Here is a 21,766-nt window from a genome sequence, read left to right on the forward strand (position 1 = left end):
AGGGATGTTGTTCCAATGATTTTGTACTAAGTCAACTGATAGATAGCTTTCATAATGTTAAGAATCAGGCACTGACACTGTTTTGCTACTAGTGAAGAACGATGAGATAATAAGTGAATGTTCACACTTTTGTATTTTTTTTAACAATAATAAAAATATACTTCATTTATAATGCCCTTCATATCTTGAGATATGCATGAAGTTATATGCTTCTTTAATTCATACAATATAGAATGGGTCAGAGCAGTCTGATTCAATAGGGTAGAAAAATAATAAAACACATTTACCTACTAATTACCTACTACCTATCTATTTCTGATAGATAGGTTCACCTGAAGGATGCAAGGTGGAACATTTTGACAGAAGAGGCCCCCAGTGTGGTCTTTTGCAGCTGTAGCTCTTCTACTTCAGATGATACCCCACATATCTGGGTAGTAACAATTATTGTTTTAGGTGCGGTTCCATTACTAGTATCTTTTGAAAATGATTTCTTTAGCTACAAAAGATGATTGGTTCATTGAAGTTCCCAGTAGGTCAGCATTTTCTGAAATACTCCCAACACATCTCTTACCAACCACCATGTCACATTTAAAGTTACTTAAGTCTGCCTTCTTCCCAATTGCACTAAATTACCACAAATAAAAAATAAAACTGGACATATCTTCAGTTGTGCCTAAATAAGTGAAATTTTAGAACATACAGTACAGACCAAAAGTTTGGACACAACTGTGTGTCCAAACTTTTGGTCCGTACTCAATACAGACCAAAAGTTTGGACACACAGTTGTGTCCAAACTTTTGGTCTGTACTGTATGTACAAGATGAATGAATGAGTGTTTTTGCATGTGTTAAGTCAGTCAGTCATTCTTGCGTGCTCATGTGGGAAATCTCCTGAGACGCCCTGGATGCAGGCATATGCTTAAAGGTCTGATTGTGTAAAAATAATTCATGGGTGTATCTGTATGAATGTGTCCCTGATTGAAAGTGCATGTGCTTGCATACATGGTACCGGATACAGTGCGCGTGCGTGTGTGTCTCCTCAGCTTGCTGGGGGCCCTTGAACCCTAAAGGCATGAAGAGCCAGCTGCCATCTCTCAGTTCCCAGGCATCCCTGCACACTGCTGCTGCGTGGCAGTCGTAGGGCCTGTGCGCCCAGAGCCCCGGAGCAGACATCTGGAGGTTATCTGTCTGACAAACAGGCATAGCAACACAATAAACGTGTTCTCCCTGCCAATTCTCTGTTCGGCATGTCTGCTTTTATGCTTTTTTACTACTGAAGATCCCTTAGCTGAATCCGATCACAGTGAAAGTCTTCAGTAAGAAGAACGTTCTCCCGTGAGGTCCTTTAGCAAAAACCAAAACGAGGGGGAAAAAAAAGAAAAAGTTTCCAACACTGAAATCAAACTGTGACAGAAAAAAATAATATATATATTGAAGTTGTTGATACTGTTTTCCTCTCGAGACCCTCTGCTTTCCATTGTAGACTCTAAACGCAATCTAAAAGTTCGGAGTTCAAAGCACTTTTGCTTCTGCTCCATTTCCGATGACCAACAGACCCCGGGGTCCCGCGTTCCAGCCCGACAACCGTTGTCGTAATCTACCCCAAGCAGGAGAGGCTGCTTGGGTGGAGCGCAGTGGAAAATGTTAATTAGATGAGCACTAAAACCTGTGCGGGCAAACCGGCGGACTCCAGATTCATCGGTGCATAACCGAAGTGGGCTCTGATCTGGTGGAGACGGCAAACAGCCGAGCCATGAAATCAGCCCGAGTTGGAGAGCTCTCCACGAGGGGAACCTACCTGCGCGAGGTGTGATAGCCTGAGTACATAAACGCAGCGCGAAGGGCTTCCAGCCAAAGATGCTCCACACTTCAAATGCTGGAAAATTAAATGCTAAAAAAAAATTACCCAGTGGTACACATTCAAAGTATGCTAATTTCTGCTTCTGAAACAGAACTGGGAGATATCGAGCCGGTTATTAAAAGCAAATTAGTTCCCTCTCACTGCTGCTGCACAGCAAAACATGCACAGCAAGAGAAACGTACATTATGGGGCAAAAGCGAGTTTATTTACAGAGCTAAGTGTAAGAGCAAACCAAGTCATCCCAAATCTGAAGAAGTAATCTCTGAATGCCAAATAAGGTAATACAGAAACATTGGTTTGTAATCGAAGCTTCATGTCTGCCCTCGTAAAATCAAAGATAAAGGTAAAGTTATTCCCTGTAATATCATATTATCACTTTTATAAGCAAATTTGTAGTAAAACCTTATTTTAGCTACTAACCCCAAAAAATAATCTGTTGAAAGCAACGTGAGAACACGTAAACACCACGACGGCGAAAACAACTGATGCGGCATACACGCACAAACTCATTTTCAGCTATTGATGTCATCAAAAACAACACCTTTCTCTCCCCCCAACCTCTCTCAATTATTGAATCTTTCTCTTGCTCCGCAATGTGTGAAACATAATTATACAGTGAAACTACATCACCTGGTCTTTGCAGACTCTACCAGAGTGGAACATTAGCTCAATCAATGTCAATTATTTCCCAGTCTCCATTATTGCGCCCGCAGGAGTGGGCAGAATTATAATCCTCTCTCTCTCTCTGCGACTGCTTTAGTTACACGAGTCCCGGCCGGGCTTTTTGTCATGATTAGAAACATGAGGGAACATTTCGCCCAATGGCTTTCAACAAGTAGTCCGGGAATCGAATGACGAGGGATTTGTCACTCAGCGAAGGGCTTGGTGGGATTGACATGCCTCTAACTGAGGCTGTGTTTACTTAGCGTGGTTGCGGGTTACGGCCAGGAACGGAAAAATGATGAGAAATATTCTTGCAGTTCAACTCATTGCAGATAAAAGACGACAAAAAAACCCATTTCAGAACATTTACAGTGTTTAAGAATGGAGTATGATTGTGTAAATGAAGGACAAAACAGTCCAATTTCAAAAATGCTCAAGTATTCAAAGAAAATCTCTGCAAAATTTCAATATGGCGTAGTTTTGATTTTTTTTCCCACCATGTTCATCCTTTATGACTTTTATTATGGGGATCGGTATTCTGTGGCTTGACTTTCTGATTAGGCACTCAATCAGGAAGATGCTTTCATCGTTCCTTCACAAAACGAATCGCATCCAATCAGGGACACAAGTCTGCTCCTCAAATCTACACTCCTTTACGGAATTTTTTCAATCAAATTTAATTAAGTTTAGCTTTCATCAAATGTAAGTAATTAAGGCTGGAGACTTAAACAGAGAGCGGTAATCACCCTTTGCTGGCTCATTAGAAAGAAGACGCTTCGAGTGCCAGCCGCGGTAACGCTCGCAACCTGTTGCTCCAGTTTTTAAAAGGAACGAGATGACGAAACGACGGTGTTGAATGAAAATTAATTGTCAGGTGGCTCTCCAAACCGTGCACGCCGCTTTTTTCTTTTTTTTAAAAAAACGACAGATGTTTCTGATTGGAAAAAGGAAAAGAAAAAAATACGATGCTAAATCTTTTTTAAAAAAATATTGTAACATCTATTGACAGTTTATTGACAGCAAATCCCAACTCAAAGACATGTAGAACATTCAGAGGTGTAACAATATGTTTGTAGGAGAGTCTAGACCTTTGAACTAATCCTTTTGTAAAAGCATCACATTCACTGTCACGGCTCACTCTTCTTTAGATAACACCTAGCATCCGTTACATTGAAGCTTGACAGTCCTTCTTGGATTTTCTTGACTTGTCCACCAATTGTTCCGCACGATTATTTATATATTCTAAGATTGTGACTTAAGATTTGAAATAGCAGGGTGACTTTCCTAAGAGCAGAGAGCAACATTCAGGTTACTGCATACCGTTTTGAACTCACTGCGGTGTAATATAAGCTATCTCATGCTGACAAAAGGACTTTCAAGACTCTTTGATGACAACAATGACTTGATCCAGAACACTGCTGCTGGAGTTCTCACTAAAACCAGGAAGATAGAGGACATCACCCTAGTTCTAAAGTCCCTGCACTGGCTCTACTACATTCAGAGAATAGACTTTAAAATACTGTAGTTGGTTTACAAATCACTGAACGGCTTGGCACCAAAATACATTAAAGATCTGCTGTTGTTATCAACCTTCCAGACCACTCGGGTCTTCTGGTTCTGGTTCTGGTCTGCATCCCCCAGAATCAGACATAGAGAAGCAGCATTCAGCTTCTACGCACCACAAATCTGGAACAAACTTCTGGAAAACTGTAAAGCAGTTTAGTCTAAATCTAGACTAAAAAGACACCTGTTTGGAGTTGTTTTTGATACATTAGGAATGACTAATTAGTGATCTGAAACATTCGTTTGCACCTCTCTCCATTAGCCTGAGAAATGGCAGACTAGCAGGGCCTGCACAGATTAACAGGAGGTCCAGACGGTGATCAAGAGTAGCATGTAGAGGATGTATTGTATGAGAATGGAAATGGTTATGGGAACTGTACTGCCGATCTGACATTTGTGTTTTTATGTAATTTTTGCTTTTATGTCTTTATGGCTATTGTCTTTTTTGGATGTGCTGTAGTTTTGAGAAATGTCTCCTATGGGAGACTAATAAATTATCTTATCAACATTTTGATGTAATCTCACTTGACAAATTGTAATGCCTCAATTGTTGACTGTGTGTTCCATGACTTTGTATTTTCTGTGGTTTTATGATGTAAAGCACTCTGAAATGACTTGTTGTGTTATATAAATAAACTCGATTGATTGATTAATTGATTGATCATTCCTCATCTTCAGTTGTCTTCAATGTGCTTCCCGTCATGGTTCAATAAACATTATTGTAAGCCGTCTTTGACCATAGATCTGTAGGATCCTGTAGATCTGTCACTTTGTGAAAAGGAGACAATTTACACCTAAACAAATTATAAATACACCAACAGTCAGACAAATATCAAGCCAACAGTTATGCAACCATTGCCCATTGTACCTTTGTTAGCGGTAGAGGGTGAAGATGTCCGGCGAGGGCCAGCTTCACGGTGGTCTCCCAGATGTGCGGGTCGTGCAGTCCCCGCGCCGTCACCATGAACTGGACGGGCTCGGAGAGGTTGGCCACCTCCTGCTCCGTGTACAAGCTCCCATCGGGCCTCACGCTGAAGTTGGGGTCGCTGCTGACAAAGCCCACCTCTCTGCTGTGTTGGCAATCCTCAAACTTCACTGCAGAGGCAGACAGAGAGAGGGAGCGGAGGTACAGGATGAGAAAGAGGCGACGAGCTGAGATTTACTCCGCAAGGTGTTCGCAAATCCTTGACACATCTGGCAGGCTTAAGATTAAACCGCATCCATCAAGACATATCTTGAAATATCTCATCCCTTCTGCTGTCACTTCAGATTCACCGCTTTGACGTTTTTGGGCAAAACAGACTGCTTATCTCCTCCTGAACACAGAAAGAAACCTAATACTTTTTTCCCATATAACTCCTTTTTTTCCTCTATGTTGGACCCAGAGGTAGAAAATACTATTTTCCGGCTCCCCTGGGAGAGCATGAAGAGATGGTGAAGAAGCACATTAGGGTGAGTGACCAGATACAGCACAATGCACATGTAGGTCTGGAATGACATTTCTGAGGGTTCTGCTTCACTGACCCAAAAGAAAGGGGAGCTGTAAGGAATCTCGCGTTTGCACGCGCTCACATAAATCGCTATTTCTGTAACCAGATGTCCGGACGTAAAGGTGTTTCCTGCCTTTCCACTTCACATATGAGTGATCGGCTCGGAGAGAGGCGCAGACGAAGACGGTGCGCAGAAATATGCCACTGTAGCACACAAAGCACCAGAGAGAACTGACCGTCTCAGACAGAAATTCCTTTCGTTCTGTTACAGGATTTAATCAACTCTCTGCTTCATTCCTTTTTTACACGCTTCGCAGCACGACTTCGACGTCGACGCGCCAAATGACTGATTGGTATTTTCAACATGTCTGATACAAACAAACAAAGCAACAACAACAAAAAAAGGCACATTCTGTCCCTTGTTTCATTCTACCCCCAAGAAATGTGGATGCACGCGCTCTGATGTTATCTGACGAACTCTGGCTGCTGATAACAAGACAAATTGATTTCATAAATCACCCTGGGAAACTCGTTGCCCGTTATGAGCCGCGGCAGCGTGATTTCTCAAAAATCCGGCGTGAAGAATTCTGAACAGCAAGCTTTTTATCAAGCCATCTATTTAATTTATCGCTCAGCTTCCTGTCAGAAGGCAGCTCCAAAAACAACAGGCTAATAAAGGCGAGGATCTCCTCAGCCAGCTTAGCATCCCGCAAATGAGGCCGCTTATTTTCAGCCGCTGAGTAATTGCAGGCGTAATGGCAACGAATGGTAAATACAGTTCCCAGGATGTGTGCATCCGTCTCTGTTCGCAAGTTCGCAATCCATATTTTTATTTTAAGAAGTCAAAACAGACACACACACAAACACGCATGTGTGGCTGTCTTTGTGGGGACTTTCCATTGACTTCCATTAATTTCTACAGCCTTAACCTTACCCTTATCCTAACCCTAACCTTAACCAAAACTCAATTCACACCTTAATCCTAAATGTTTCCCCTTGTGGGGACCAGGCTTCAGTCCCCACAGGGAGCAGTGGGTCCTCACAATGTAGTATGTCTCAGGTAAATGTTCCCCACAAGGTACTACAAACAAATGCACACACACGCAAACAAGCAGTGTGTCTTTGGCTGTTGAAGGCGTTTGAAATTGTCGCTTTGTTTTTGGGATCAAACATCGGTAACTGAGGTTGAGAATGAATGGATGTGACAGTATAGAGATCAGACATAAGACTACCAATAGCGTGTTGGTTCACCTTTTCCTGTCAAAACCAATCCTGATCATCTAATGAGAGATGCTCTATTAGACTGAAATATTGGTAAGTTGGAGTCCAAACACCTTCTGCTCCTTAAACCACCCCTTAACCATTTGCCTACTTTTATGTATCAACCTATTAAACCAATTCCAGTCACCAGGGATTACAGTTTTAATTAAATGGTCAGAAATGCTTAGATAGGTAAAATCACCAAAACATCCGTATAAACTTGACCCAACATTTTCCAGCCAGTAGGACACTGCCCAAAGCTCCAGACTGCCTCTGCTAGCTTACTATCATCCTTCAATGAACCCCATCACCATTTGTTCCCCAGATTAGCAACACGTATCGACCCAGCGATCTACATCAGGGGTGTCCAAACTTTTTGAAACAGGGGCCACAAAAATGGCATCTGTTGGGGCGCGCCATGGTGGCGTAGCGGTTAGCGCGACCCGTATTTGGAGGCCTTGAGTCCTCGACGCAGCCGTCGCGAGTTCGACTCCCGGACCCGACGACATTTGCCGCATGTCTTCCCCCCTCTCCTTCCCTGTTTCCTGTCAGCCTACTTTCGTAAAAAGGGACACTAGAGCCCACAAAAGACCCCCTAGAGGGGTACAAAAATAAAAAATAAAAAATGGCATCTGTTATGAAAAATGCAAAAACAAAAACAATTCAAATTAAAGCCGCAAGCGGCGATGGAGGCCCTCGCAGCGAAGCGCGCCTCCAGCCTCGTGGCGACCGCGGGGGTTCCACCAACGCCATGCTCTCGCCACCGCTGATGCTCTCGCCACCGCCGACGTTCTTGTGCATTTCCCGCAGCCGTCCGGCAGGCGACACACACCGACATCTTAGGCAGCGCTCCCTGACGACGCACAAGAGCAGTCGAACTGAATTGCAAATTCAAGCCATGGGGCTCTTTAGAGACTAACGAAAGTCAATCCTAGCAAGCATGTATGATTTACAGCAGTCTTACTCAAACTGGGGTCCCTGGGCCATTCCACCAGAATCCAAAAATTTTCCTCAAGGGACAATTTTGGGTCAAGTTCGGTGAGTTTTTGAATATGATAAAGCCTCCCAAAGGATCGCGTAAAGTGGCGCAAAAAATAAAAAACAAAGAACATGGAGAAATTGATGCGATTTCAATAGGCCCTGCGCCAGCGCTTCGCTGCTCGGGCCTAACTAAATACACAATATTTCAATGGAACGTACCTGCCTGACTTCTATACAGAAAGTATCTGTAAATCATTTACAATGCTTTCCAGACTACAAGTACATGATAAAATAACCCCTCTTTTATGTAGCTTAGTTTAATAAATGGGTTCCAATTCTACTTTCAAGTAAAAGTTACTGGATACTTGTTTGTGATGCAGCATCAAATTGAAATGACAGTAAAAAAAAAATTTGGTTCTTCGAGGATGAATAGTTCGTGTTGTTGCTCAAGTTTCCCATTTAAGATTTTTTTAATTTGCTTGAATATATTTTTTTATATATATCAGTGAAAATTTCACTTTAAATTAGTTTTAAGCCTGATCTGCATGATGCTCCATTTATCAGGCCACCTTCTTTCTTTTCTATGTGATTCAGTTGTGATGCTGACACATCCGTCTTTGGAACCTTTGGTGGTAAGCAAGGTCAGCTTGGGCACCACAATGTGAAGCTATGCAACTTTATACAACAAAACCAATGATGCGCTGTGAAGTCTGAGACTTTTCTACCAGATCCGGCACAAACCTCCTCAGTAATTTGAGAAACTTTTGCTTGTTTGTTAGGCAGAATGACAATGAGAGACCCGTGACTCTGTTGCTGATTCGCCATTGTGCCTTCCTCTGACCACTTTTTATGAACATTGATCACCTCAGTCAAAAAGAACCCACTCATTTAGTCATGTGGCCCTTTGTGAACTCTCTCAAATCTTTACACTTGGCCATTTCTCCTACTTCTAAAATATCAATATTGATGACACAACATCCACTTGATGCATGACATGCCTCACCCCAGCTGACAGGTTCCACAATGACGGAACAATCAGTATTATTTGCTTCACTTGTCAGTGGTCATAATGTTACACCTGATCGCTGTGTGACACAGAACTGCTTGCATTGTCCAGAGATTAATTGTGATGGCGGACATGTATTATGCAAATGACTTCAATTAGCTTGAACTGAGCAAGCTAATTGTTGACACTTAGACAGGTCTCTTGTGATGCAGCTGGAGAAGCGAGGCTTAAGGACACGAACGTGGCTTAGGAATATGTGTGTGGGGGTGTGTGTGTGTGTGTGTCTTCTGGGTGTAGGTGCACACAGACAGTGTGAGAAAGTACTTCGCTAGCAGATGAATGTATTACTCTAAGTGTTAATGCTTAAACTTGAACCGGCTGCCTTTTGCGCTGTAGCGGTGCCAGTTGGCATGGGAACACTCGGGTGGTCCTTGAGACACTAGTGGTGCAAAATAGTGTTAGTGGAATATCTTTGGTTCTTAAAAGGGCAGCCGAGTTAACACTCAGTTTACCAGTCAACGCCTGTCAGTGTGAATCCACTCTGGACTCAGATTGTAACCCAAAACTTCATGTGTGTAAGACTGAGAATAGAGATATAGTCACAAATGACTCCGTGCTCATTAAAGCACAGCAATCGGGTGGTGGGATCTGAAAGCTGATACAGAAGCAAAATAGGTTTGTGTGTCAAAGTACCTGAGAACAAAAGAGACTTGAGTGTTGAAGTCAGAAGACGGGGGAGGCAGACACAACAGACAGTAGATGTTTAACGAAATAAATCAAATGAACCACGGTGGGAATCATTTTCAGAGCTAACAAAAACAAGTATATGTTTCAAAAAGAAAGAGTTTAGATCGCTTGTGACAACTGCTAATTAAATGCAGCTTAACCAACTGACAACAGTCTCTGCAAAAGCAAGAGGGCTTGGAAGCCGGTTGCTCTGGACCACCGAGTGTGTTGACACAATGCCAAGAGGGGTGAATAGTAACAGTGATCTTAGGGAAACAATTACTGCTGCTATTCAATCTGGAAAGGGATAAAAAGGTGTTTCGGAGTCACTGTATTTGAAGCTCATCATTCTACAGATAGAAAGATAATTCACAACAACCCTAGCCCTATCTCTAAACCCTAGCCCTAATCCTAGTCCTGCTACACTGAATAAGTATGAGCAAAATGCAATGAGGATACAACAAACTATATCTATGGCCCCATCTAGAGACGATCATTTTGACTGGATGTCCAGTCGGACACTTTTCACCTTTCAATAAACTGCCATAAAAACAGCTATTTTGATAACACTTTATCTGAAGGGGTGTGAATTACACTGTCATAAATATAATATCTGTTATGAACATGAGGAGTCTTTATGAATGCTTACGACTGTTGCCATTTATTATCATTCTGTAAATAATGATACTTTTAATGCAAAGTTTACACATTTAATGGACTTTTAATGCAACTTTCAGTGCAACTTTGCATTAAAAGTGTCATTATTTACCAAATGACACTTTATGATGACAGTTGTACTCATTCATGAAGACTCCTTCATGTTCATGATAGATGTTATGTCATATTTATGACAGTGTCATGTCAGTCTTTTCATTTCATTTTCATTTCTAATAAATAATATGAGCTAGTTAGCAAACAAAGTTGTAACCTGGCTGCTCCTGATTGATGTGAACGCGGAATCAAGTCACATGACTATCAGCAAAGGCATTTCTTAAATGACAAGCTTGTTCAATTTGATAGGCTGCTGTTTACATGCATCGATGCGTTCAATGACAAGATGTACATATGGATTTTCTATTACTCTATTTGGCATGTTGTCCTCCTCCTATTTCAGGTTGGGCTCTGGCCCCACCGGCCCCTACTGGGATCTGTGTCAGCGAAGCAACGTCACTCCCTTTCTGTCCTCCAGCGAATAATGTCCCAGCAAAGGTTGGATTCTGCAACACCTGGAGTTATCGCAAAATAACCAACAGCTAGATCTCAGACTCGACAGGTCTCAGTTAAAATGAATGTGAACGATAGCAGCACGATTTGAAAAAGACTTAACAGGTACTCTTTGATTTGAAGGGTTGAAGGCAGCAATTCTCTTCTCTGTAAAGATAACGACAGCACGAGTTCGATTTGCATCTGAATGAGCGACGAGACTTCTTCGTGTCCTTTGGAGAGATGACAGTGAGGTAGACAGATTTGCCTAAAATGCAGATCATCATGTTTGGAGAAACTCTCACAGCAAGTGTGAAGCATGGCGATGATTGGGGCTCGGTGTGCAGTCAAAGAACAAAAACGCTGCAGGCCGAATTCTTCTAAAGTCGACTTCGAGGCTACTGAAATAAAAACCTGCATCGCCAATGAACTGAAGCAATATGACCACAAATCATAGAGAAAATTATGACTCAGTTAAAAAAAAAAAGAGTCAAGATGCTCTTATAACCTGTATGTAATCAAAGGGGATGCTTGGTTTTGAGCTGCTCTGACTGTACAGTCAGTACCGGAAACCTTTTTCTTTATCCTCTGATGGTAAATTTCTTGCAGCCATTGTCCATTAGAGCGAGCAATCAGTTATTTCATCTTGGGTTAGCGAAGTACGGCTTGTTCTTATGAACAAAAACTCAAACTTCAAATGATTAAATGAAAACCCGGCCGTAGGCTGCGTTCTCAGCTCTCAACACAAACTACTATACATCCACATTTCTTCCTCTGTCAGATAACCATACATGTTCAAATCGGTCATTACTGGCTTTGAACTTCAGCACTTTGTTATCTTATCGGAAGCACTGAACATAAAAGAACAAGAAAGCACTGTCAGGTTTTTTATATTTCATTAGTTATTAATACACCATATAGGAACATCACAAACAACATCAGACTTTGATGCCAGGTAAGCAAAAATAAACACTTAAGATACTTCTAATTCTCAGGTAAAACACATAATCAAGGGTTAGGAATAATATTTTGATGAAGGATATAGAGGTACAGCCCCAAAAATTGGAATCTTGCGCTAAAGTGCAATATTTCTTGGAAGCCACCTCAGAAAGTGAAGCTTAAATATCACATAGAATCATCGCATTGATAAGCTACACATGAATTGGACATTGAGATTAATACAATCTGAATATGAATCTTTTCCTTAACTCAAAAATGGACATCATCAGGTAAACTATTTTTTGACTTTTATTGTACCGGAAAAACTCGGATATGAAACAACCAACAAAAGCACCACAATGTATTAAAGACCTGCAAAAGTACAAAACGCCAAACTACCAAAGTTTACCAGGACAGGTCAAAATCGAGTTCTCTTTCTTGAAGAAACAAACTTCAGCAGCATCTGATAAATAGCTTCTTACAGATTTTTTAACATCATTTTTAAGCACCTGACCGGCACTGAAAACGGCCTGCGTTGAGTCTTGATCCCACAGAAACAACTTCTACACCCCAACAATGCTGATGTCAGTGAATCCTGGTTGGGCAAAATTTACGAAGCAAAGACAGAATTTGTGGCATTTCAGCATTTCCGACCAAGTCTGGTAAAGGTAAAAATTGTCCGATTCCATCTGGGTTCGGCATGCATCTCTAGTTTAGCTCGTCTTTCAAATATCCACAACTTTGCTAAGCGACAGACTTTTACAGAGACTATTGAGCGGCTAAGTGTTTACTGACTACTGGGATAGCTGTCTGCTCCCCTGTGGCCCTGAACAAGACTGATCCATTACTGGAAAGGGACGGGCAGATGGTAGCTGTCAGTTTGGAGCAGATTTAAAGCATTTTTGTTTCGTGTTGACCGGTGAAGTAAATGCGCAACTTCTTTTTTCTCTTTAAACAAAATAGCATCAAACATTTTTCCTTTTGAATCTTCGATAGCGGATGGATTCAATTACCGGCGAATTAAAAGTAAGAGCAAGTTGCAATTGGCAACGACAGGCTGAAATATGACAATTAATAAATCTATTAGGTACAGTATATGTATGTGTGAACTCAGCTTTTCAGCTTGCATAAAATTGCTTTGGTGAATTTGTTCAACTAGCCAATAGTTTGGTCCAATACAGTGTGACCAAATTCTGCTGTTTTTGGTTCGTTAGTTTTCTCTTAAGGCAACTCAATGTGCTGCAGAAAGCTCAATTCGGACTCCATGCCAGTCTCCTGATCTCACCTATTCGATTCCTTTCAGCTCATGTTAAAATAAGTATGAAAAGAAAAAACCTCCTATGTGTGTTAACCATGTTTGCCACCTTTCTTGTCTTCAATTCCTTTGTCCTGGAACAAAAAAACAAAGAAAGAAAAAGTCTACCATGTTCAGTGTCTGGCTTCGTCTCCCACTGGAAGCTTCTTTCAACACAAGTGTGTTTGTGTGTGTGCGTTTTTTTTTTTTTTGTGCGAGTGTGTGTCTATATTTTTTGCTGCACTCTGCTATCCACAGAGATGTTTGGCGGGCTGCTGAGGCCGATGTCATTCTGCTTGGCTGCTCTTCTCTGGACTTGTACGGCGCAGAAAATGCTGTCCAACAGAGCGGCTGGTGCAGCTCAGACACGGCTAAAAACAGGGCAGGCGAGCAGAAACAGCCGTCAACCGTGATGCTCCACTCGTGTCGGGGCACAAACACACACACACGCGCGCACACACACGCACGCAATATATGCAATTGCTTCCAGTCTTTGTCTCCTCGTGCTCGCAGATCAGTGACAAAACCCAGGAGGAATCCAAGCCGTTGCTTTTACGGGTACGTTACATGTTCATAATGCATATGGCAGGCCACTCTGCACAACCTTCTCCACGCATCAGCACAAGGCAGACCACCCTCGTCCCTCTGCGGGCCGCCCGCCACGTGTTTACCTGTCAGGAGCGAACGGCTCTGCTCTTCCCCTCCTCTCTCTCTGTTCTCCCAGAGATCCTTCACTTTTCTCCTCCGTCCTCGTGTCATTCAGCCTGATCCTCCTCTGGTTCTTTATCTGGCCTCCTGCCAGAACTCAACGCGACACAAGCTTGGACAGTTTCCGTGACCCAGAAGTGTCATGCAGCACAAAACTTAGAACTTCGGAGGTCAATTAATGATGTGGAGATATTCAGATAGTCATATCTAATAAATTAGAATACTATAGGTACCTGAGTCTCGTTTGCCAGATTAGGTGCACCTTTTGAAAATAACCTTTAAGCAGGGGTTAAACACACTTGTCATCAATCCTACGTTTCTGTTTTTAACCTGTATTTTTATTGGTTTGATTAAATATTTAAATTTTAAATGTCACGTTTTCGTAAATCGTCAATTATCTGAAATAAATGCTCTCAAACATCCATTTGCTGGTTGTGACCAAGTTCCTAAAATAAAGGGGCTTTTCAACAATATAATTTTTTTTTGAATGAGTCTACATGTACAGAAATTATATTATAGTCTGAAAAAGAATAGCCAGAAGATAAAAGGATCTTTTATTGGAGCAGCGGGAGGAAAAAAAAATACAACTTTAAGTTTAAATACGTTAATTCAGCAGCACATTACTATCCCTAAAAATCCCTTTAAAAAAACACAACTGACACATTTTGTAAATTTTACATTCAACATTTCAAACGTGATCAAATATTTCTAGGATCTTGTAATTAGTCGTTCGCAACTCTCGGTTTTCCTGCGGTATAAATATGGCGTGAGGCAGAGCTGCATTTCCTTTGCCATCTGCAACCAGGCTGGACGAGAGCCCATATTTATTTTGCCAACAAAGCAAAAATTTTTTTTAAAGTGCCCTGTTAGAAAACCCAAGGGTCACCGAGTCTCCATAGCAACCATCAGACACTTTTCTGCATGATAATTAACTGGCTACTTTAGAACGAGACCAAAAAAAAAAAAAACAGTCTGACCACCACACATGTAAGAGTCATTTAAATGCTACTGGGACCTCACTTGAGCTGAAATGCTTTATTCAGATGGGACTCCGAATGCCTACTGTTAAGTACGGTGGAGGATCTGTGATGCTGTGTGTATGTTTCTCTTCCAAAAGCCCTGGGAGCATTGTCACAGGGCACGGCATCATACACAGTTTGAAATGCCAGTTTTCTACCATTTAACACCATAAACTAGTCGTCACTGGGTCTTTTAGCAGCGCAACGGAGACAGAAATGGATCACCAGACACCAAATCAACATTCTTCCATTGCCATCCTCGGATCTAAACCCCACAGAAAACCAGTGGGATGAAGATAGACGAAGCGATCGTTAATTATTTGCTTTAAAAATGATCGTTTACAGGTCTTTACCAGGAGTTCCAGCAAACGTCGTGAAAGTGAGCCGGCGTGCAAGAAAAGGCTCAATTTGTCCTGAAAGTCCAAACGAATATCGCCCATCCATTTCGCCGTACTGTTACCAGGCAATCAGCTTTTCACCGCCTGATGATGTGAGGAGCTGCAGCTCTCTGAGATTTTTCAAATTTAACTTGAAAAATGTGTTAAAAACTACTCAGATGTAATCATCAACGGTACGAGTGTGTGTGCCAGTGATTAAGTCTGTAGGGGTGTGTTTGTCGGTGTAGTGTGACTATAAAGTAACTCGTAGTGTTAAGAGTTTCCATTTTATTTTATGGCTACATTTTATATCCGGCACAGCTCATCAAATGGTCCCGTTTTTAAGTAATAAACAAGGTTTATTATCATCACGTGTGTTATTTTCATAAGAATCACAGTCATATAGTAGACGCTCTGCATTGGTGGTTGCCTTTGTAGACATTAGCAACGTGCCACGCAAAACACAGCAAGCGACACGGTTCACACAGGGAGCGGGATGGGTTTAAAAACCGTGAGAAGCAGTGTGAGAATCAGGTATGAGTAAAACTTCTAACTCGATCCAAACTGAGCATATGGAGCCTCCCTTTGTTGAGGCGCTGCTCATCGCAGTTTGTGGCTCAGTGCTAAGTAAACATTCACTCTGGTATGCCATCGCGAACATGAAGCCAAAGGGAAAAATCTACGCCACCCACTCAATTTGCAAATAACTGTATTTTTTATTTATTTTTTGCCAGGCTGAGGCTGTGACAGACAGGAGCGTGGGTCCCACTGATGAGTAAACTAAAACCGTTAGGCGGACGGAGAGAGAGAGTTATCCAACAAGTGAAGGACTAAAGAGCTCCATAAACAGGTGTAAAACAGAGGGGATTTTAGCTTTTGAATAGTAGAAAATGTAAAACTCTGATATTTTAAAACAGTAGTTAAACAAACCCATAGCAACGAAGTAGAAGGGAAATGGTGCACTGTTTCCTACATTCTTTACAAGTAGCATCAAAAATCTGAGACAGTAACCTCTCACTACTCACTACACATTACTATAGTAACCCTCCAAAAGAAAGTGGTGCAATTATTTACAATCTGTCCTCAGTTTATATGTAGAAAGAGTTTGACAGTTTATAACTTAAACTCAGCATGCGGCAAGATGTTCTGTGAAGGCATATTAGAGATCATTGGTGGACAAACAGAATCATGAAGACGAAGGAAGAAGAGTTTAGAGAAGAGCGAGGCTACAAAACAAGACAGGCGTTGACATTTCACAGAGCTCTCTTTAGCTCGTCATCTGACATGGAGAATTATTAAACACAACTACAAATCAACCAAAACATATCGTGAACTCCACCTGTTTGCCGTCCAGTATTCGCAAATTCACAGATTTCCTGTGGAATTTGCCTCCAAGTTGTTTGAAAATTCACCAATTTTTCAAATAAAATTGGTGAATTTTATTCACCAGTAGCACTCATCTCAAATATTTGAAAGAAAATGCAGCCTGGGAAACCGAACTACCAAGGAACAACCCCACTCGACAACATCGGCTGGCATTTGCAAAGCAGCCGATCCGGATGCGCCGTTCATTTCCTTGTTGCTGATTGGCTGCACGCCCAAAAGTGGAGATAAACGCCTCCTGAGGTAGTGCCAGGAAAGTTTCTACTGTGCTTATTGATAAAAGTGGGGAGGTATGAGCAGGAAAAAGATGTCAACAGAATTATTAGTCGTGCCCGGTGTAAATATTTGTTGAAATGAAAGCAAAACAAAAATCCCCCCCCGCCTTCAGCAAAGCTTTGTAGGAGGGGCGCCCTGGAAGGAGGTCTGGTCATCTGGTCAACAGAAAGAAAATGCTGCGTGGGAGAAAACTGACACCCGGAACACAACATGTCTGCTGTGAATAATGGCGGCAACAGGATCTTGCTGCAAAGATGCTTTTATTTAGCAAGACAAGGAAGCGGGTCAGACCTAATAGAGATTGCAGTGTTGCTAAGACTGGGGCAGAAGGGTTTATAACTAGCAACACCGCGACCTAAACATACACTCTGAAGTACAATGCAAAAGTTCAGAACAAAGAAATCTTCTGGGGGAAATGGTCCAAATGTACATCTAAGATTTTTTTTTTTGTAAGAAATTTTAAAAGTCATGCATCATCATCTTTTTTTACCTCCCAATAATGCAGCACTTAGTGTTGGTCATTCACCCGAGAAAAGATACAAATGTGAAAAGAAGTCAAAGGGTATTAAAGCATTTGTGAGCCACTGTAGGCTCCACATCCTCTTGGTTTAAACCAGAGTCTTAGCCTCTCTACTAGAGCTGGGCCATGCACCTGAAAAATTAGCACAAAACATTTCATTTCGGTCAATATTGATAATTACTGAATATATTTGGTTTTAAATATAGAAAATACACCCAAACGGGTGACGTGACTTTCTCTCTTTTAAGCACAATTGCCTCCTAAGCTGTTTTACTCGTTTTCTCCTCTCACTCCACCATGTTTTAAAGTTATGGAGCGACGAGGCCAAACTAGAAACCACTCTGCGCCCACCGTCTGCGGACCGTTGAGATTTCACAGTCGAGCGTACCGTTAGCCTATGTGTCTTGTGACAAATTATTTCATTTCCCACAATCCGAAAGCAACGTTTCCCGCCGAGCACTTCACTGCGCGACACCGAGTACGTGGTCGTAAAAATTCTACTTTGTGTCCGGCAGACGAAACTGAAACTGACAAAAACAAAAGGTTGACTAAATAAAGTCTGACTACCTTGGCCAAATGTCAAAATAATCTAACCTTTTTTCAAATGGTTCAGAAAGTACATTTAAAGTAAACGATAAAGCTTGACGTGACGTCGCTCAGATAAAGCGTAGAATTAGACTGAATAGATCTGTTTTTACGGATCAGGCAAAATGTCTCTGATACTTGAGCTAGATTTTTTTTCCAATATCGAGACGTAGATCTTAATATCGGATCGGAGCATCTCTACTTACAACCCCCAGAATGCTGAGCGGTTCTGGATAGAAGTTCAGTGAAACTATCCACATTCTATCAGACACATTTCCTACTGATATTGATCTATCTTGATATCTAGCACTAGCCTGCTCTCCACCAGGGATTATGAAACGTCCGCCCTTTTAAGAGAAGTAAAGCCACTTTCTGCTCGAAACCAGAAGACCGATAAAACGAGCGCTTGTTCACCCGACAACCAGGTTCGGCAAGCAGAGACATTACATTTGTGAAGCTCCTTCCAACTACGAGATGCGAGATATGAGAAAAGTCGATCCTGCTCCGGTGGATCACGCGGGAACGCCGGCATGAACAGGCGGCTTCGGCGAGTACAGATGTGAAATCTTATTGTCTGATGTGCGCTTTATCTCCATAAAAACGATGCAATATGTGGAACTGTAGTCAAAGCCGAGGCATCCCCGTGTGCCGTACCTTCACAACCCTCGGAAAACTCTTTTTGAAATCCATCCCGCCGCGTCCCCCCCCACTGGATTGCTTGGAACTAATTCAATTTACATGCTGCAGTTTTTTTTCTTCTTCTTCTAAAAAACTCGGCAGGTACAATGTGGCTGCCCTGCAAAGATTTTCTTTCTTGCGTTCCTTCTTTTTTTTTTGGGAGGGAGGGTTGAGGGGGGCCGCAGTTGGAAATGAATTTCTCTGCCTCTGCAGTTCTCTGTTTCAACAAAGGCCCACACACTTCCTTCTGACAGCTCGCTCTCTCAAAAAGAAACCACTGCGACTCGTGCGCGCGCGCCGTTGTTGTCTCGTGTGTGCAGGGGAGCAGGAGTAAGAGAGATAAAGACAGAGTGAAGGAGAAGAGGGACATCGAAGTGGGAGAGTGTGACATGAGCTCTTTGCATAGACGATTATTACAGCTGGTGCATGAGTGGATATTGGTGTCATCGTCGCTTATTTGCCTGTGTGTGTGGGGGGGGGGGGGGGGGGTTGCGCACGCGTGTGCGTGCAGGGCTGAGGAAGTGCTGTCAGGCTGCGTTTGTGTCGGTGCTCATGTTTCATGTTTTAAACACCTCATTCTTGTTATCTGGGGCTGCTCTCCTCTTACAGAGCTGAATAGAAACCTTGTCATATCTCCGGGTGCACAGCAACATTTGTATGGCCAACACCTGCGCCTCCTTTCAAGCTGCGGTTCTATCACACCTGACCTCCTTCCACACCTACAAAGCCGTGGATGTTTAAGGGAGAGAAAAAAGAAAAAGCCGCTCTGGAAACAAACCCACGGCGGCTTGGAAAAGTGTTCATGCCTCTTGGATGCAGCTAGTATTTTGCCAGGCTAAAGCTACAAACTCCAGTGTGTTTCAATGTGATTTGTGGAAGAAAAGCGATCGATGTTTTCTACATATACGAACCTTTAAAGTGCGTTCGTATTCAGCCCCCCTCCCACGTCGATACTCTGTAGAAACGCATTTTGCTGCAGGTCCAGCTGCAGATATTTACTCTGTTTCCTCTATCAGTCTTGCTAGTAACATTTTCTATTGTAAGTTCATTCAGACATTTATCTTTAAGTCTTTCCCCAGAATCTCAATTGAATTTAGAACTGGACTTTGACTGGACTGGTCTTAAACTAGACCAGTCCATTACAGCTCCGGCTGTGTTTAGGTTTGTTTTCCTGTGGGAAGATGAACATCTGGACATTTTGAGTATTTCTTCATATAAGTTTTTTCTTTCAGGACTGTCTTCTTCTTTGATCCATCTGCAATCCATCCCAATTGACTTTGACAATGTAGCAACCAATAAAGTAACGCCTTCCAATTATTGACGGTTTTTCAACAATTGTTTTGAGTTTCTATGTGCAATTTGGTAATCCAAATCACACTGTGGATGTTATAGTTGTCAGGGAAAGAACTGTGCAGCTCTCTCTACTTCAGTCTGATCACAGCACTCAATTTAACTTGTACTAAATCATTATTTAAGATAGTGTTTATTAAGGTAGATAAATAGCCTTTATTTAAATAATCACTGCAAAGATAATTTGGTTCTTTGATCAGTTAGTGGAAAGTGCCATGATTAATAAAGAGAACAGTTCAGCATGACTGGTGAAAAAGAAAAAAAAATACTCAAAAACTACAATATTGTTATGTCGGTTTTATTACATTTTAAATGGTTAAGATTATCATACTGTTAGCAAGTATTAAAATATTGCGTTTTAAGATGCTAAATGCATCTTGGTCGCTATAGTTAAATATAGTAGATATAGTTTCCTGGACTCTACACAAGAAGTGCGCATCATTATGCTGCCGCCACCACCAGTGTGTACTCAGGGTTAATCACACGCAGTGTTTTACATGTAGGCCAGAAATTTAGATTTTTTTTTTTTACCAGATCGACTTTCAATCATGGCTTCCTTCTTGCCACTCTTCCATGAAGTCCAGCACTGTGGGCCGTTCAGCAGCGGTTATATCTGCAGATTTTACCACCTGCTGCGCATCTCTGCTGCTCCCCCAGAGCTACCAAAGCGATTATTATTATTATTGCTTTCCATGACGGCCACGTCTTTGCGGTTCTCCAGCTGTGCCATTTTCTGTCTGTTTACAAGCTACATATCACAGTTAACCTATACTTTGTGTTGTCTGTCACATGAAATCCAAACAGAATGGACCAATTTTTTACTCTTAAGAATATAATAGAATATACTATCAAGGTATAATGAAGTATACTGATTCTGTTGAGTGCTGTATCATTGCAACACTACGTTTCTATTCTGTGTTATTATTATTTTATACACACACAGCCCGTTTTGTGTTTGAAGATGAACCTATTGGTTGATTGACGGCACAGCGAATTGACTTTTGAGTAGATTATGCAAGATGTTTTTCTTCCACTCACTCCTTTTCATTCAAAACTTCTGTTTGTCGACACTCGACATGTTCCTTTTAAACTGCAAATGAATGAAATAAAAACTCCCAGTAAAATACATTAAGGCGCAAAACGGTAAACAGATTTGAAATATCTGTCACGCGCACACAAAGACAACCAAGGATTGCTTACTTAGCTGCACATTGACTTTTTTTTCCCCCCAAAAATTGTTACTATATTTTAAGAGATTGTGATATTTTGCTCCTCTGTAATTGCCACCACAGTGGCACATCCTCGTGTTTCTCAGTGCGAGTCGATCTGCGTGTCGGTTTGAATCCCACCACGTTAAAAGTGCCGCTCCATTCGGCTGTCTCTCTTTGGAAGGAGCGATTGGGTTCCGCGCATCCGCGGCCCTCCTTCTTATCTCCGCATTAGTCTCCTCTCGGGGGCGCCGGAATGAGGCGGCTTGAGGAATGAGTAGGGAGGGGGAAAAAGAAAAAAAGAAAAGGCAAGATAAAGAGGGAGAGCCGGAGCAAAGCAGAGCGGATGCAATTAAAAGACTGGGTCACAGATCGCAGTGCCAGGCGTCAGTGTGATTAATACTCCACCACTCAGCCCAGGAGCTTTTCTTTGCTCTGCGGATGTGTGAATGCTGACTGCATGTGTGTGTGTGTGTGTTTGTTTGTGGTTTTATTAACAGCTGAGAGAGCCGCAGCTAGAGGGCACCTGTGTGTCTGATTCCAGCTCCTGGTGAAGCAGGCAGAGGCCGGCATGAGAGTTCAACAGCATGACAACCTCATGGTTTCATGGCATCTCAGTATTTACACAAATATGAATAATAATAATAATAATAATAATGTAGAATATGATCAGATTT

The 21,766-nt window shown here is 42.0% G+C and overlaps 1 protein-coding gene across 2 annotated transcripts in view; it reads right to left on the reverse strand.

Moving 5' to 3' along the window:
• Positions 1-21,766, reverse strand: part of cdh4 (cadherin 4, type 1, R-cadherin (retinal)) — a 307,449-nt gene that overhangs the window by 106,432 nt on the left and 179,251 nt on the right. For both annotated transcript variants that reach the window (XM_032549916.1, XM_032549917.1), the window contains exon 4: positions 4,955-5,181. In XM_032549916.1, the coding sequence (XP_032405807.1) occupies positions 4,955-5,181 (227 nt within the window). The remainder of the gene's footprint in view (positions 1-4,954; positions 5,182-21,766) is intronic.

Source organism: Xiphophorus hellerii, chromosome 20 (genome assembly GCF_003331165.1).
Source record: "Xiphophorus hellerii strain 12219 chromosome 20, Xiphophorus_hellerii-4.1, whole genome shotgun sequence".
NCBI classification, from domain to species: Eukaryota; Metazoa; Chordata; class Actinopteri; order Cyprinodontiformes; family Poeciliidae; genus Xiphophorus; species Xiphophorus hellerii.